The 16,455-nt window shown below is 48.5% G+C and overlaps 1 protein-coding gene across 1 annotated transcript in view; it reads left to right on the top strand.

Moving 5' to 3' along the window:
• The first annotated feature begins 323 nt into the window (after positions 1 to 323).
• The window catches only part of LOC119440032 (uncharacterized), a 47,554-nt gene continuing 31,422 nt past the window's right edge, over positions 324 to 16,455 (top strand). Inside the window, exons 1-3 of the mRNA XM_049662716.1 lie at positions 324 to 335; positions 3,992 to 5,011; positions 12,618 to 12,660. Coding sequence (XP_049518673.1) covers positions 324 to 335; positions 3,992 to 5,011; positions 12,618 to 12,660 — 1,075 coding nt within the window. The remainder of the gene's footprint in view (positions 336 to 3,991; positions 5,012 to 12,617; positions 12,661 to 16,455) is intronic.

Here is a 16,455-nt window from a genome sequence, read left to right as displayed (position 1 = left end):
CATTCAGCCTGGTACACTTATCACCTTAATCTGAAATAACGAATTTCCTTCGCGCTTTGAGTTTTAGTGGCGCCACTATGAACGAAAATTTAGCGGAGGCAGAGGAATGCGAAGCCGCCGCCGCCGCTAAGCTGGGGCCGCTGGCCGCGGCGCCATTTATCTGCTCGCAGCAGAGCCGCCGCTCGGTGCGCCCGCGCGCGGCCGAACATAATCTGGACGCTTGCTCGCGCGCAGTGTCAACACCTAAATATTCTTCCACCGTGGTATCAGGGCAGCACCCCCTAGACTTTCTAAGGCCGCAGCGCTCGCTTCGTGACGTCACGATGTGGAGGCAGGTGCGTGTCGGCGGAACGCGCGCAGAAGACGACAGCGCGCACAAACTTCTACCCATACTCGCGGACAACTTTCTGTGGCAATCCGCTGTATAAACTTGGACACTTTCGCTTACTGAATTAACAAGCATGATGTCAGCGCGCACAAGCAAACATGAATCGATCACACTCGATTACCGCACACAACCCTTGTGAAAACGCTGGCGTACGCGAGCGCACCAGCAGCAGCGAGCGAAGGTTCGTGCGATCTATCGCTTCAACGGTAACTGAGCGTCGAAAGCACAGCGGATACAAAGGTAGGAGCCGAGTTGCAGATTGCTTTCAAGATGCGATGCGCGCGACTGCCCGGCGCCGCACTAAGTACAAGTTGCTCGCAGAGCAGAAGCCGAACGCCCTCCCTCCCACGCTGCCTTCCCGCTTTCCTCCTTTTGCCTGCGAGATTCTAGTTCCCCTTGCTCCCGGTCGCAAGATAGGCATCTGATGCCGCAGCTAAACGTCGCCTCTCCTCCCTTCCTCCCATACCCCTCACGGCCTTTCGCGCCACGGAAGACGTCGCGTTTGTTCTCCGCCGTTTGTTCGCTCCCCGGGAAAGCGCGCGTACATCGCGTGCTTTCACGCGCACATACAGCTGATAGCGCGGGGCAACAATTTTATCGCCCTTGGACTTTAAAGGGAACCTCACGGCGACGACGACGGCAGAAATCCGCTTGGAGTGTCCATACTATTGCGATATTATCGAAAGATGTTCAGGAGACGTGCCGCACCGAGAAAGACGATGAAGTGTGTCTGTGCTCTTGGTACGAGTGAGTGTGGGCCTGGCTATCTGGCTCCAGTGTAAATAGCCTGTAAATAGTGTCTTTCGTCTGTGTCCTTCCACACTTAAGATTCTGGTGGAGGTGCCCCTGCCAACTTTAAACGTATGATAGACTCCTTGCTCCAAGGTTTTAAATGGTCCATGTGTCTCTGTTACCTCGACGACGTCATCGTCTTCTCGCCAACGTTCGACTCCCACCTTGAGCGTGTAAGAGCTATACTTGATTTATTTCGAAAGGCGAAGCTGCAACTCAACTCGTCCAAATGTCGTTTTGGTCACCGCCAAATTACTGTTCTGGGCCATCTCGTTGACACTTCCGGAGTGCAGCCTGATCCCGACAAAGCTCGCGCCGTCCGAGATTTTCCAGTTCCGAAGACAGCCGCAGACGTTCGCAGTTTTGTTAGGCTATGCTCCTACTTTCGTCGTTTTGTTCAAGATTTCGCGGCAATTGCTAGACCCCTCACTAATCTTCTGAAGAAAGGCGTACAATTTTCGTGGGGTACTTCAGAAGCCACCGCCTTCTCTCGTCTCGTCACTCTTCTCACCTCACCACCCATTCTCGCCCACTTTGACCCTGATGCCCCTACAGAATTGCGTACAGATGCCAGCGGTCATGGTGTAGGTGCCGTCTTAGCCCAGCGTCAGCGTGGCCAGGTTTGCGTTATTGCTTACGCAAGCCACCTCCTATCACCATCGGAGCGAAACAATTCCATTACGGAAAGGGAATGCCTTGCTGTTATCTGGGCAGTTGCGAAGTTCCGTCCTTACCTTTACGGTCGTCCTTTCTCCGTAGTCACTGGCCATCATGCCCTCTGCTGGCTCTCATCGCTAAAGAATCCTACAGGCCGGCTTGGTCGATGGGCTTTGAGGCTACAAGAATTTTCATAATCCGTGGTGGACAAGTCTGGCCGCCTGCACCAAGACGCTGACAGCTTGTCGCATTACCCTGTTGACGACTCTGACTCCTCCAATACTGACCGTGCTGCTTGCGTTTTCTCAGTATCCCAGCTCCTTCATTTCGCCGGCGAGCAACGTCGTGATGCCTACATCAGAGCACTCATCGACCGTTTGGAACACTCTGCGGCCGATGCTACTCTACGTCTCTTCGTCCTCCGCGACGGTACTCTGTACCGTCGTAACCTTCATCCGGACGGCTCTGAGTTCCCACTTGTAGTAACTAAACACCTCCGCTCAACCGTTCTAGAAGAGCTTCACGAAGCACCAACGGCAGGGCACCTCGGCGTATCTCGAACGTATGACCGAGTACGTCGCCATTTTTTCTGGCCGGGCCTTGCCCGTTCCGTATGGCGTTACGTCGCCGCTTGTGAACTTTGCCAACGACTCAAGAATCGTTCCCAGCTACCCGCTGGTTACCTGCAGCCGCTCGACATCCCTGCCGAGCCCTTCCATCGTGTTGGCTTAGACCTTCTAGGCCCCTTTCCGGAATCTACATCAGGAAACAAGTGGGTTGCCGTCGCTGCGGACTACGCGACCTGCTGCGCCGTAACACGCGCTCTTCCGACCAATTGCGCTACTGACGTCGCGGACTTCCTCCTACACGATATCATTTTGATGCATGGTGCTCCGCGTAAAATGCTCACCGACCGTGGCCGTACGTTCTTGTCCAAAATCATTGATGGCATCATGCGTGCCTGCTCAATACAGCATAAAATTACCACCTCCTACCACCCACAAACGAACGGCCTCACTGAGCGTTTGAACCGCACGCTTACAGACATGCTGTCGAAGTACGCTTCAGCCGACCACCGTGACTGGGACCTAGCTCTACCTTACATTACCTTTGCGTACAACTTTTCCCGTCTCGAAACTGCTGGCTTTTCCCCGTTTTACCTCTTGTATGGCCGAGAACCGACGCTATCACTAGACACTGTGCTTACGCGTCCACCACAGCTTCATCTAACGATTATGCCCGTGATGCAATCGTCTGTCCTGACCATGCTCGCCAACTTGCGCGTGCTCGTCTGCAAGTGTCTCAAGAAAAACAGAAACAACGCTACGACCTCCGTCACCGTGATGTGCATTTTGCGCCCGGCACCCTCGTGTTGCTTTGGTCACCATCGCGTAAAGTTGGCCTTTGTGAAAAACTGCTCTCCTGTTACACAGGCCCATATCGCGTGCTCCGCCAAATGACCGATGTCACCTACGAAATCGTTCTAGCCATGCCCACTACGTCCTCCGCTGTGACCTCCAGTGATAGTGTCCACGTCGCCCGACTCAAACCCTACAACTCTCCAAGCGCATTGGATATTTAACAGCACCGTGACGGCGCTTTTACCGCCGGGGGGGGGGGGGGGGGCGGAGTAGTATTACGATATCATCGAAAGATGTTCAAGAGACGTGCCGCCGCGAGAAAGACGATGAAGTGTGTCTGTGCTCTTGGTGCGAGCGAGTGTGGGCGTGGCTGTCTGGCTCCAGTGTAAATAGCCTGTACATAGTCTCTTTCATCTGTGTCCTTCCACACGTAACAATCTAATTTCTATAGCAATGAAAAAACGAGAAAGAGAGTTGTAAAAGCACTTATAAAATTTATTACATCAAAAACACAGACTGTTTATACTTTGCGAGAAAGCCATCTGGGCGATCTGTTCATTAATGTTCTTTTTATGTGTGTCATGTTGCAGTTATTCCTGAATGCGCATAACATTGTGTTTGTGTGGAAATGAGTAGGTTAGTTGAAGGTTATATGCAAAACCTAACTTTCCACACCGGCTGGCAAATACTGCCTTATAGCCTCTTATTCGTAACCCGGTAGCTGTAAATTCACATTGCTTCAGACGCCGACTATCGTGTTTTGTGATCTCGTGTGCAACTACGTTTTCTGCAGGAACACGCCAGCACACCTGCCTCAAGCCCGAGCGTCACGTCGTCGTCTACGCCTGCGTCTCCAACTGCAGCGGTGCCAAACGCCATTCTACCAGAGGATACACAACCGAAAAACACGAAAGCATCAAGTGTTACCGGCGCACTCTCGAATGACGACGTCAATGCGTCACCTTCGGCAAATAGCCTTCCCTTTTCTGTGGTCTACAGCCGGCAGGATCAGAGCTACAGTTCTACGATCTCGGCGACACAGGCGATTCCACGGAACTTGGTTCTAACAACCCCTGTGGCAACAACGCAAGAACTTAGCACAATATCTCCGGCACTGGAAATAGTGAAGAACCATGCTGTGGCTGACACATCGCAAAGTATAAGCACCGTGCAACCGTTCTCCAGCTCGCAACTGCCCCGTGAAAACGGTAACGTCAAGTCACGGGCATTCGATATAATTTCATCGGGCTTAGCTGACATTGTGAGCAAAATTCCTAGCACGGATACACTGCCAGCTCCAAGAGCGGCGAGCCACGTGCCTGGCTCGGTATCCTCGTTTCCCGAAAAGGAACGCATGAACGTAGCAAGTTCCATCTCAACGCGGCTAGCGAAGGCAACGGACAGTCACGAGCTCCAGCACGATCCCCCGCGTCACGTGATCTCCGTAGAGGAACACTCGGACAACGCCGCAATGAACTCCGGTTCTAGCAAGCCTCCCGCAACTCGGTGCTACTGCGAAACGGTAACGGAGGACCTCGGTTCCGACGCAGCGTCATCGCTCAGTGAAAGCACGCCGCCTGGACACGTGGCGGAGAGTGTGGAGCCGGAAGTCAACCGATCGACCCCTGCTTCAGACGACGTTACGGCATCGCTCAGTAAAATCACGCCGCTTGAACACGCGGCGGACAGCGTTGAGCCGGAAGTCAACAGTTCGACCCCTGCCTCAGACGACTCTGGGAAGGTGACCTGGTCGACCGTTGTGACCAACCAAGACACATTCACAATGACGTTTCCACTGCGAGAGACAAGTGCCGTAAGTGTCAGCTTCAGCAAAGTATACACCGTATTAATTTTAAAACCCTTTTTTAGTTCGAACAACTACTTTAATTGCATGGAGTGCATAGGGCAGTACGGCCTGTTCATGTGGATCACCTGAAGAAGCGGACATTGCTTACACGACAAATCTCAGTGTGAAGGTGGCAAATTAAACATATTCGCTAACTTAACTTTTATAACTTTTTGAAGCACTACGAAAGACTGGGGAATGACAGGACAACGCGCTTACTTGTAACTGAAATACTTGTTAAAGAAGCTTCACGTATATACAGTGGACTCTCGGTAAACAGAACTTCAAGAGACCAGGTAAAAAAGTTCCGTTTGCTAGGATGACGGCGTTTAGAGAGAGATTGAGGTCAGGCGTACACAACATACTCTTGTGAAAAGGGGCATACAGGTACTTTATTGTGAACAGCAGATAAAAGGTATATCAGATCGGATTAAGAAGCTGTTTTTTTTTTACAAAGTTTCTATTCAATTGCACGCAGCCGCCCGACAAAAGCTGGCGCAAGAAAACATATTTGTAAAGAGAAAACAAGGGTCACTTAATAAGAAAATAGCCATTTTAGTGAAGCAACCACTCTCGAATTGATCGATAATTTTGGCCTTCGTCTTCAGCAAGAGCGCATGTGTCATGGTGCCATCGCTAACGCTAAGGACTCATTCACACTAGGCCGACGCGGCACAGATTTTGGTCTGCCGACTGTAGGCGACACCGTTTTCCTTCCTTTAAACCGTTGGCTACAGTAGCGTTTTCCGTCCTGTAAACAGCTGTCGTCATAGTCGGCAGACTAAAATCGTTGTCGTGTCGGCGTAGTGTGAATCAGCCTTAAGCAAGCTCACAGCTCACCGACATAGCCAACGTAAAGAAACCACAGCAAGCCATGGCCACGATAGATAACCAGGACACCAACAAAACACGGCAAAATCTGTAAAACTTGATTCTCGCATTTGCCCGAGCGTCGCGCGCATGCGTGAGTTGTGAGAGACATCTGGGGACTTTCGCTTCGCGGAATCTGCCTTCTCCTCTCGGCACTACATTTCTTCCACCAGGGTCCTTCAATACTTTTCATTGTATTAAAGAAAGAATGGAAGGACCATGGTTTTACGTGATACATCTCCAGCTCGTGTCCATACTCCGTGAAGCGCCAGTGCAGTCAACGCGTATAGAAGCAAAGCTGGGCATGCGCACTGATGCTCGAAGGCGTGGCTTCGTGCCGCCTGCTACACTGTCAGGCTCGCCATGCCCGCGTCACATTGAAACAATGTTTGTTCTATTTTTTCGTCAGCACGGGGGAAACAGTGTCTAGTTTATGTAGTGCATGCTTGCCAACTTCAGCCCTAATGAACTGCGTGCACGTTTTCCAGCGGTGAAAAGCGATTCAGCCCCTCCCATTACCTGTAGCAGTCCGCGAAAGAAATTTTCCCTTTGTAGGAGAACATTAGTGTAGCCTGTATATGCTGTCCACTTGGCTCATGTTGAGAAATTCACGGGCCGCTTACAACTAACGCGCAAACACAAGAATGGTATCGCGGCGGCGAGCCTGCTCGTGGAAAACTTCTGCGAAACAAAAATTTACCGACGATTACGGTACTGCATGATGCGAAATTTAAGCGAAGCTCTATACGTGTTTTCCTATCGCGATATATTGGCTGGTACGGACTATCTGACTCGTGCGGCACGTTCCAAACGGAGCGAAGTGTGGCGCCGCTGCCTCGCTAATCGGGAGATCGCGACAGGCAGCGCGTGGTTGACACGTGGGCGCACTTCACAGCAGCCACCGCAAACAGACCTCTGCTTATGCAGCGCTTTGGTAAACAGACCACGCGTAGAGTCCCTCGATGCGCGCGCCCCGCGAACGGAGCGGAGGCGAGCGAGCACATCGAGGCACCCTAACGACGCGCACTACTCTGACACCATTTCGTAGCCATCGTTGCTATAGTCAGTCTTGCACGGCACTGCGCTTTTTACAGCGAAGCTGGAAATGCCTAGGCGAAACGTCCGTCCGTGCCCAGGAGGGCGCCTTGCCAAAACCAGTGCGCGTGCGCGAAAAAATATGTCACAGTTTCGCCCTAAGGGCGAAGCAATGAATGCGATAGCAACAAAGCAATGTCATACGAAGTAAGGTGAGCGGCTTTGGTAGCAATATGAATTGTAGTAAACATGAGCTGATTGAGTAAGCAGGTGTGCTGCGGCGTAAGTAGACCGACATGAAGAGAGACTCGATGACCACGAGAAGGCGCGTGTGAAACGGTGGTGTTGATGAGAAGCGCTTCCCGTGGGCAGCGCGTGCGAAGGGACACACCTGTAGCGCTGCACTGCCGATCCGGGCAGCATTGCATGTGTAGCGTGCGTTGGCAAATGTGGCCCGACTATTACTAACTGAATGAACAAGCGTGGTGTGAGCGCGCACAAACAAACACAAATAGATCACACTGCATGACTGCAGACAACGACCGTCAAAACGCTGGCAGCAAGCATACGCCGCAGCGGGCGAGGGTACGTGCGGTCTATCGCTTCAACGGAAACTGAGCGGCGAATGCACGGCGCATAAAGGTCAGAGCCGTGTGGAGATAAGACACGGTGCGGACGAGCGACGAGCGCGGTTGTTGGCAGAGTAGAAGTGCGCCCCCCCCCCCCCCCCCCCCCCGCTCCCTCCAGCGCTGGCTTCCTGCTTCCTTGCTTGCGCGTGGGAGATGAGTGCGTTCGCTCTCCGTGATAGCGCGCGTCCCCGCACGCTTCCGCTCGGGAATACGGCGCGCGGCGAAGATTTTATCTATAGGGAACCTCACGGCGACGGCAGCAATCTGGTTGAAGTGTCCATATAATTGCTATCGCAATAAAACGAGTTGGAGAGGAGTTAGTTGCGAGAGGAGAGGTAATGTCTGGGTATTTCACCTCGGAATAACACGTGTTGGTGACTGTTGTGTTGCGTGGTTCATGCGAAGGAGCAGACAAGTTTCCAGGGGCGAAGCGACGTTTATTGCCACTTGTTTATCGGTGCGTGGCTGGTCGAGATAAGCCCGTGCGCAGGTAGCGGCGCACGCCTTTTATTCGTTTTGCGCGCCTGCGCATGCGGCGATAGCCCGGACACCACAGTGACGTACATGCACCCTTGCAGCGAGCAAGAGGAAAGGGAACGTCTGGTTCTGTCGCAGCGTGAGTGTGACGTAGCACAGCTTGCGGGGAGTGCGCACGCACCAAGTGTGAGGGAGCAAGGGGAGTAGGAACGTCTGGCGCGCAATTATCTGCGCGGTTGCTGACGTCGTTCCTCTCGCCGCGGTGCGCGCGCGCGTCATTCTCTCTCCAATCTCGCAATGGTACAGCCACTTGTCGCGCGTTCTCCCGAAGAGCAGCTGGCGAACGAAGAACGGCGTCGCGAACAGCGCCGGTAGTCCGCCCGCCGCCGCCATGCCGCCAACGCCAATCGTGTCTGTGTTTTCATTGCTCGGCATAAAGGGGCGCGTAAAGTGACATAATTGCGTAACGCAGTTCAGAAACACTTTCATATACCCGCGTGATAAACCTTAAGATAAGCACCGTGGCCGCCCCTTTTCAGCTTCGCTGGCCAACCATCTCCATAGGGTGTGAGGGTCGAGCATTTTCTTCTGTTCCCGCTTTCGCCATACCCTGCTCCTATGCATTCCTCCTCGCGGTCTCCGCTCTCGCCGTCTTTCATCGCCCGCTGCGCTGTGCCTTGGCTCTCGTCTTCCGCTGTGCTCCTTCGCTCGGTTATGAGGTACGCCGCAGACGCTTGCCGCAGGAACGGGCGCCTAAGAACTGCGCTGTAAAAGTTCGATTCAAGGCCACCGCAGGCTTGGCGCTCCTCAACCAGGTAGCAGATGACAAGACGCCGCGCTTTCAGGCGTCACCAGCGTTACTGTAATCTGCGCACTGCTGCTTCGATGCGCGGCCGCACTGGCTGCTTTGGACCGCAGCTACGCGCTGGTACGAACTTGTACACGTCCGTTCGTTCGCCCAGAACGTCGCACAAATTTCGTTAAAAAGAACATTAAAAAATCACGGTATAATTTATCTCACAATGACTATCGACGTTAGGGCGATTAGCATTGAACCAATGTGGCGGTACACCTTGTTGCCCCTTTTGGAAAGGCGACATGCGTGAGCTGTGTCATCATCATCAGCCTATATTTATGTCCACTGCAGGACGGAGGCCTCTCCCTGCGATTTCCAATTACCCCTGTCTTGCGCTAGGTGATTCCAACCTGTGCCTGCAAATTCCCTAACTTCATCGCCCCACCTAGTTTTCTGCCGTCCTCGACTGCGCTTCTCTTCTCTTGGTATCTATTCTGTAACTATAATGGTCCACCGGTTATCCATCCTACGCATTACATGGCCTGCCCAGCTCCATCTTTTCTTATTAATGTCAACTAGATTATTGGCTATCCCATTTTGCTCAGTGATTCACACCGCTCTCTTCTTGTCTCTTAACGGTGCGCCTAATATTTTTCGTTCCATCGCTCTTTGTGCGGTCCTTAACTTGTTTTCCAGCTTCTTTGTTAACATCAAAGTTTCTGCCCCATATGTTAGCACCGGTAGAATGCAATGATTGTACACTTTTATTTTCAACGACGGTGGTAAGCTCCCAGTCAGGATTTGGCAATGCCTACCGTATGCACTCGAACCCAATTTTATTCTCCTGTAAATTTATTTCTCATGATCAGGGTCCCCTGTGAGTAACTGACCTAAATAAACGTACTCCTTTACGGGCTCTAGAGGCTCACTGGCGATCCTGAATTCTTATTCCCTTGCCAGGCTATTGAACATTATCTTTGTCTTCGGCATATTAATCTTCAGCCCCACTCTTGCACTTTCTCGGTTAAGGTCCTCAATCATTTGTTGTAATTCGGCCCCATGAGCTGTGTACGCGGCGCTAAGGCGTCGCCCTGCTGTGCTTGAAGAAACCGTGTGAAGCGTGTTACATTCACCAGCCCCAGAAAACGTTTCAGGGACTCTATATAAATTAAAGAGCATGCGTTAGGAGGCTAGATAGATGAACACAAAGTGGCTGAAGTATGCTAAGCGCATTAAAAGCTGCCTGATATGTGGGGCAATCCAAGCAACGATTATATGGTTTTAAGATTCGGTTAACGATTACTAACTAGGAATTAGGTTGAACGTGTTAGTCGCATGCTGAGCAGCTTTCCCGAGCGAAGTCAGGAAATGACTTCGCCACAATGCGTGGGAGGTAAAAGTACTCATATATATTGACCCTTTTCCCGGCGCTTCTGTGGGCGCTGCCATGTTTGATCGCGTGGTGACGCGTCCATTGCTTGCCTCAGCCGCCTCTGTTGACTCCGTGTTTACAATGCAAGCGCGTGACGCCGGTGTGGCGCAGCAAACCTCCGTTTCGATGCGTATCGTAGGCGGTGGCTTTGTGCACGACACGAAGCTATGGCCACAGCTGTAGAGGACATGTAAGTGATTTCAGAGCTCATTACGCCTTGTCCAAACGGTGCGAGCAGCGTATACGGTGCTTGTATACTAAAAGCGGGGCTACAAATGTATTTCAATCTGTCCAAACTCTCCGCTTATGAATGAAATCAGGATCAGTTGCTCTTCACTCTTTATTTGGCAAACATTTTGAAGCAGCGGCTTGCCATGTTTCTGACACAGTAAAGTTCCTCGTTCCTGGGTGCGGCCACTATCTGATTGTTTATTTTCAACCTAATCGCTGGGCGGGTGTGCTCTGCTGCGATAGATTTGCTCTTGCTGTGCACAAAGTTTTGAATGCAAATGTTCTGTACTTTATAGTAGCTTGTAGCAAAGACGTATTATCGCTAGTCCCTCGCTTACTCTGTGGACCGTCACGAAACATTCAGCTTCCATTATCCGTGTCTTGTCGGTGTAGTCGCCGTCACTCATGCTTGGTCACATTGATTCAAGCGAGCGCCCACTCACTCATTATTGACACCTTGGCGATAGGGTGGGCGTTAGTTTGCGTGCGAGTAGGGGCGGATGTGTGTAGATAATGTGCGAGAAACTTAAAATGCCAGTAAGTGGCGTTACTTCCTTTTGTAACGAGCAGTACTCACTCTTAAGTGCCGACGTTCCGGAGTTGAAGTCCTCTCTTTGGAGGTTAGCTGTACAGCGCTGGCGGATGAATTATCTTTTTTTTTTATCCTCGAGAAAAGTCGTGCATCGCGAAGGGCTGGCAACGCAGGCAGTCCTTATGTAGCAGCGGCGACACAAGTTGATTCCATTCCTTAATATGCAAATCACTATTTTTGCAGCGAGCTACCGCACACGTCTTCCGTTTATACTTACGCACTTTGCAGCATGAATTGGGCACAGTGCATTAGCGAACACTCAGTTGCATTTCTGACAGCTGATCACACAGTAGCAGGCCAGAAGCAGTAAGGATTTCGTATTTGTGCGCATTCGATGAGGCAACGTATGGCGCACCGCCAAAAGCGCCATCTCGTTCCTCTAGAGGAAGCTGCTCCTGAAAAGGGTCAATAAAAAATTGGAGGACGCTTAACCTTCGCCTTTAGAGTGGAACGCGGTAGCATTCAAAGATGTCTGGCTGCTTATCAGGCTTTTTTCTGGTATGTTCAATTTACAATCTGACGCTATCACGTTTGTAGGTTGTGGTTAAGTCGCACTTTACGATTCTTCTGACGGATTTTACTTTGAGAAATTCAATTTTTGTGGAGTAACGCCTTACACCACGCGAAGGGCCTGCCCGGTCGGGGTGGTTCGGGATGATGTGGTTCGGCATGATTATTTCCGCCAACGACGCCGGCGCTTACGCCGACGCCGGATTTCATGAGACTCGGGGCCCTTAACGTTATCGCGTTGAATGTTTCGTGACAGGTATCGAAATCAGTGCAGTATGCTGCCGCGGAAATATGCGCTAATCATCATGGCAGAGATTATTAGAGCCACAACGCGTGGCTTTGGCGAACAAGTTACTGGATGCTGTCGTTACGCCAGATGGTAGTTAGTTCAGTGATGACTTTATGCAGGAGGGTATGCGATGCTTTGGAACATTCAGTTGTCACCAAGATTAAGCTTGTTTCTTGGGTTATTTTCATTTTCTGCTTCTTTTATTTCGTTTCTTCTTCGTGTTTTGTACCTGCGTTATTATTATTACTTTTTTATTCTTTATAGATATTTTTTATTCTTTCCCAAGTGTACGTTTCTCAATTTGTTCTATTACTGCTAACGTTGACTCTTTTCTGCTTTAATGCGAGATTTCAATGTGTACTTTCGCAAACGACTGCTCTGCGATACTGCATTCAGGACGAATGCACCAAATATATAGATATATAGAAATATAGGTAGATAAATAGATATAAAAATTAAACGTGAAAGAAATATACCGGTATATTTTGTAAGTAAATAAATAAATAAATAAATTGACCTTCAGCAAAACTTACGGAGGCCGGGAGTGAATACTTGTTCTTCAAAAGCATCAGGCAGAGGATGGTGCTACAGATAACAGCAATGCAGAAATTATCTGAAAAAATCAGTTAGGATTGGCTCAGTACGCAATTTTAAACAGTGCCACGCGCTGCTGTTATTTTATCATGATTACTGTGCTCTTTTACTTTTCCAGAGTGGTTTCACCTACGCGAAGCCATATGGCTTTGATATTACGAGTAAGTACTTCCTTATAACAAGCGAACATTGCTATTCTATTTATTCATCTCGTTCCTTGCTGCTATGCATCAACTGCAAAGATATAGGCTGTTAGCGAAGTGATGTGCCAAAAAGTCATAACTAAATATTAGAATAAGTTTGACTAAAGAACGTCTATACCTCTAAACGCACAAAAATTCCATCACGGTGAAACATGACTAATGAGAGCAAGGATTATACATGGACTTATCTTATTCAATTTGGGTAACGAACTTGGCGGAGCTATATTTTGTGTCAAAAGCTTACTGTTGTAATCGCAGTCTATTAAGAAATTCTATTACATGCTTTTGAATGACCTATTTTATTCACAAACCAGCTTTCAAGCCCAACGTGCAGTTTATTGGTTCCTATTTTATTTGATTGCTTCATGCATACACGACGTTCGGGGACGCATTTGGTAAGCACATAAAAGTCAAGAAAGCTGGTTATGATAGTTTAAGTATTTATTAGTACAATACAATCCCGCCAGTAGTGATTAACTGTGCGCAAGCTTACTGGACAGTCAAAAAACTATAGAGCTGGGCATCGATTAAAAAAGAAATTGCCCATTTATTCGAATAAAAAGCGGAGCCATTTAATGCATGTGTAATTCGTATGATGAGACTTAAGTATGCTTAAACCTTTAAAAATATTGCGTGCAGTTTACTTACATAAACTCTTTTGAACAAAAACCGTGCTACAGATCAACAATTGGCTTTCATAATTTACAGCGACGTGTTGTGTCAGCGAACACACGCATGTTGGGGGTGTTGGTTCATTCTAGAAAGCAGCGTTGTCTTGTCTTAACCTAGGTCGCGATTTTGTAGCGATGCCTTTCCGGTGCTAATGCCTTTTCGCGCTTATCGCGCTTTGTCAGTGGTCATAGCGACGGTCCGCTCGCGTTATCAACGAGATCAGCCGGCCGTGAGCGGTGGATAGTAAGACTAGTATAGAATAAGTCATAAGGCATCGCTGCAAAATACCGGCCCTATAGTATTTTCGCACTATTCCAAGAGTGAATCAAGTGTATCAAGCTGACATGAGGCGAGCTGCTGAGTTAAGTAAGCTCAATGTTCTCCGGCAGTCCCAGAAAGGGTCTGTGCACTCGACTTTATGACGTCATGGTACAAAAAATGTCCACTGTCAAGCCCGGCGTGACAAAAGCGGTGACGTCAAAATCACCGTGGCTTACTCAGAAACATCCCCATTAGATTCTCTGACAGTCAGGCAAGGTAGCATGACGTCATGGATCGAAGTGCACAGGCCTTGTGCTATATATAAGAGGCGTTGGTTAGACCAGGACGCCTGATTGATTCGTCATCCGGCACCAACTGAGCGAGCACCCAGGCCGCTACTCATGCTTCTTTGTTTCGAACGGGACTCATGAGCCCAAACATACGTGGGCAGCCTTAAATGGGAGTGGAACTGCGAAGGTTAAAAACAACATATTGCCGGATAGTCCAACTCACTAGCGGGAAGAAAAACCGGGGTCAACTCCAATGTCGCCTATTCAAATACGCGTAGAACGCAGAATCGTTCTCATAAGACAACTCATACATCAGTTTGAGTGAAATCTTGTAGCACTTGAAAAAGGTAAATGCTGCAGTGACACTAGAAAGCTGGATCTTTATTTAGGTCCAGGAATGTTTTACAATTCCTAGAAGTTTGATAGATTTGGAAAAAAAAGTTAATGTGCGAAGTTTACACACAAGCAATCTGCGTCAGAAACAGATATTGTTGTTCTGTAAACAGCAGGTGTTAGAACAATTAAAGTGGAAATAAATGCTATATAAGGATATGCAGCTCAGATTTAATTTTTGCATCGTATACGGCAGTTTTGCGGAAGTCCTACTCACAAATCAGGGGTATATTTCAGAGCGATGTGTATAACAACCACGTAAGATGTGACATTAGGTGCAGTTTAAACAGTTAAGATATCCGTTTTATTGCTTAGCTACAGAGTTGTATACTTGATACTCGAGTTTAATTTTGCAGCTTTGCAGTATTCCTTAAAAAAAGGTTGACTCCCTGAATAGAAAATGCTCTATCTAGAGTATCTAGATATTTAACTGTTCTTTTTAACTGCAACAAACTTAATGAAAATCTGTGCACAAGTTTCCGACAAAAACGATTTCTCCGTTCCCATCTATAGAGATAGAAGCTCTCTAGCTAAAGCTTGCTCTTAAGAAAAGTCAAATTTTATTAGCCTGTGGCCGAGGAAGCAGCAGCTGCAGCATGCAGTTAATTTTCTCTCCCCTGACTTGAAGTGCAGAGTGCATGGGTGGCTTTTGTCTTGCGACACCTACACGCGCCGCCTTAAAGTAAGACTTTTTCCGAAATATGATCTTTCACTTTCAATGCCGGAAAACTTGCCGCATGTCCTTGGCGACAATGATAAAAATTAGGAGGATGCTTAAGCTTTGCCTTTAAGAGTGGAACGCGATAGCATCCGCCCACGCCGACACCGACGCTAGATTTTCTGCGACACGGGGCCTTCAACGCTGTCGCGTTAAAACGTTCTCAGCCGACCGCAATGTAATCAGTAGAGAGAGCATCATGAAGGAACTCGTGTAACAGCGCGAAAAATAACAAGGAAGGTACGACAATAGAGACAGAGTGAAAAGAGCGCTGTTAGAGCACTTGGATGAAGAGAACACAGAGTAGGGCCCGATGTACTAGAAATGTATTGCCGAATAGTAGCTTTCTGGGCTAGTTGGTTCATTGCAACTCGTGTAACAGCGCGAAAAATAACAAGGAAGGGACGACAATAGAGACAGAGTGAAAAGAGCGCCGTATTACACGAGTTGCAATGAACCAACTGGCCCAGCAAACTACTATTCTGCTATCATGAAGGAAACGATTGCAAACGAGAGTTAGCGATGTACGCATAATTCGAAGGCGCACCACAGATGCATAACATAGAACTGCATACGGCGTTTTTTTTTTCTTCTTCTTTCCTTAGACCATTCAGAATTTTAAGAAATCGCCTGTCGCTGATAGCATGACTGCAGTCAATGAGGTGGATTACACTAATAGGCGGCCATTACCTGTACGAGAAATCAAAATGCTTAGTAGTACAATTAACAAAATTCATTAATGTTTCCAATTAATAACTTTACACCACATATTGCAATACGAATTGCAGCCGGTGAGTTCGCAAGGCGTATCCGCAAGGAACGAATTTTCAGGATGACGCCAGTATTGAGATATTCATTCCCAAATCGTACGACGAAATGCATGGGCGTTCCAGGTATGTACATTTGTAATTCAATGCATAAAACGTAGGTATGTTAACAAAGTAAGTGATATAACAGTACATTTTTTATCGCACGTTTTACGGCGCATATGCCGAAACCTGTGTGACCCCTATAATTCGTTCCAAGTGAATGTCTCTTGCAAATTCACTGCCTACAAAAATTTGTTAATTAGGCTTTTTTTTAAATTGTCGAATATGCATTTCGATTTCTTGTGCAGGTAATGTCCACCTCTTGTAATCCACCTCAAAGACTAAAATTAATTATGATACCTGCCACAGGCGATTTTTAGAAACTGTTCGGTCTAAAAAAAAAAAACCCTTTTATTGCATGGCTTAGAAGTCGAGTGATGCGGTATCAGTCTTTGCTCACAACACAGCCACGATAGAGAGCTTTATCTGCACGCTTTCTGCAGTGTACTCAACTGATGTGTTTTGGAATTTTAAAAATTGGTTCTTCTGCGAATTTTCCCATCAAGAATTACTATCTTGAAAAACAAAAGTATCCTTGTAGAACCAAGTA

This window comes from Dermacentor silvarum, chromosome 2, assembly GCF_013339745.2.
Source record: "Dermacentor silvarum isolate Dsil-2018 chromosome 2, BIME_Dsil_1.4, whole genome shotgun sequence".
Taxonomy (NCBI): Eukaryota; Metazoa; Arthropoda; class Arachnida; order Ixodida; family Ixodidae; genus Dermacentor; species Dermacentor silvarum.
This window is presented reverse-complemented; position numbering and strand designations above follow the sequence as displayed.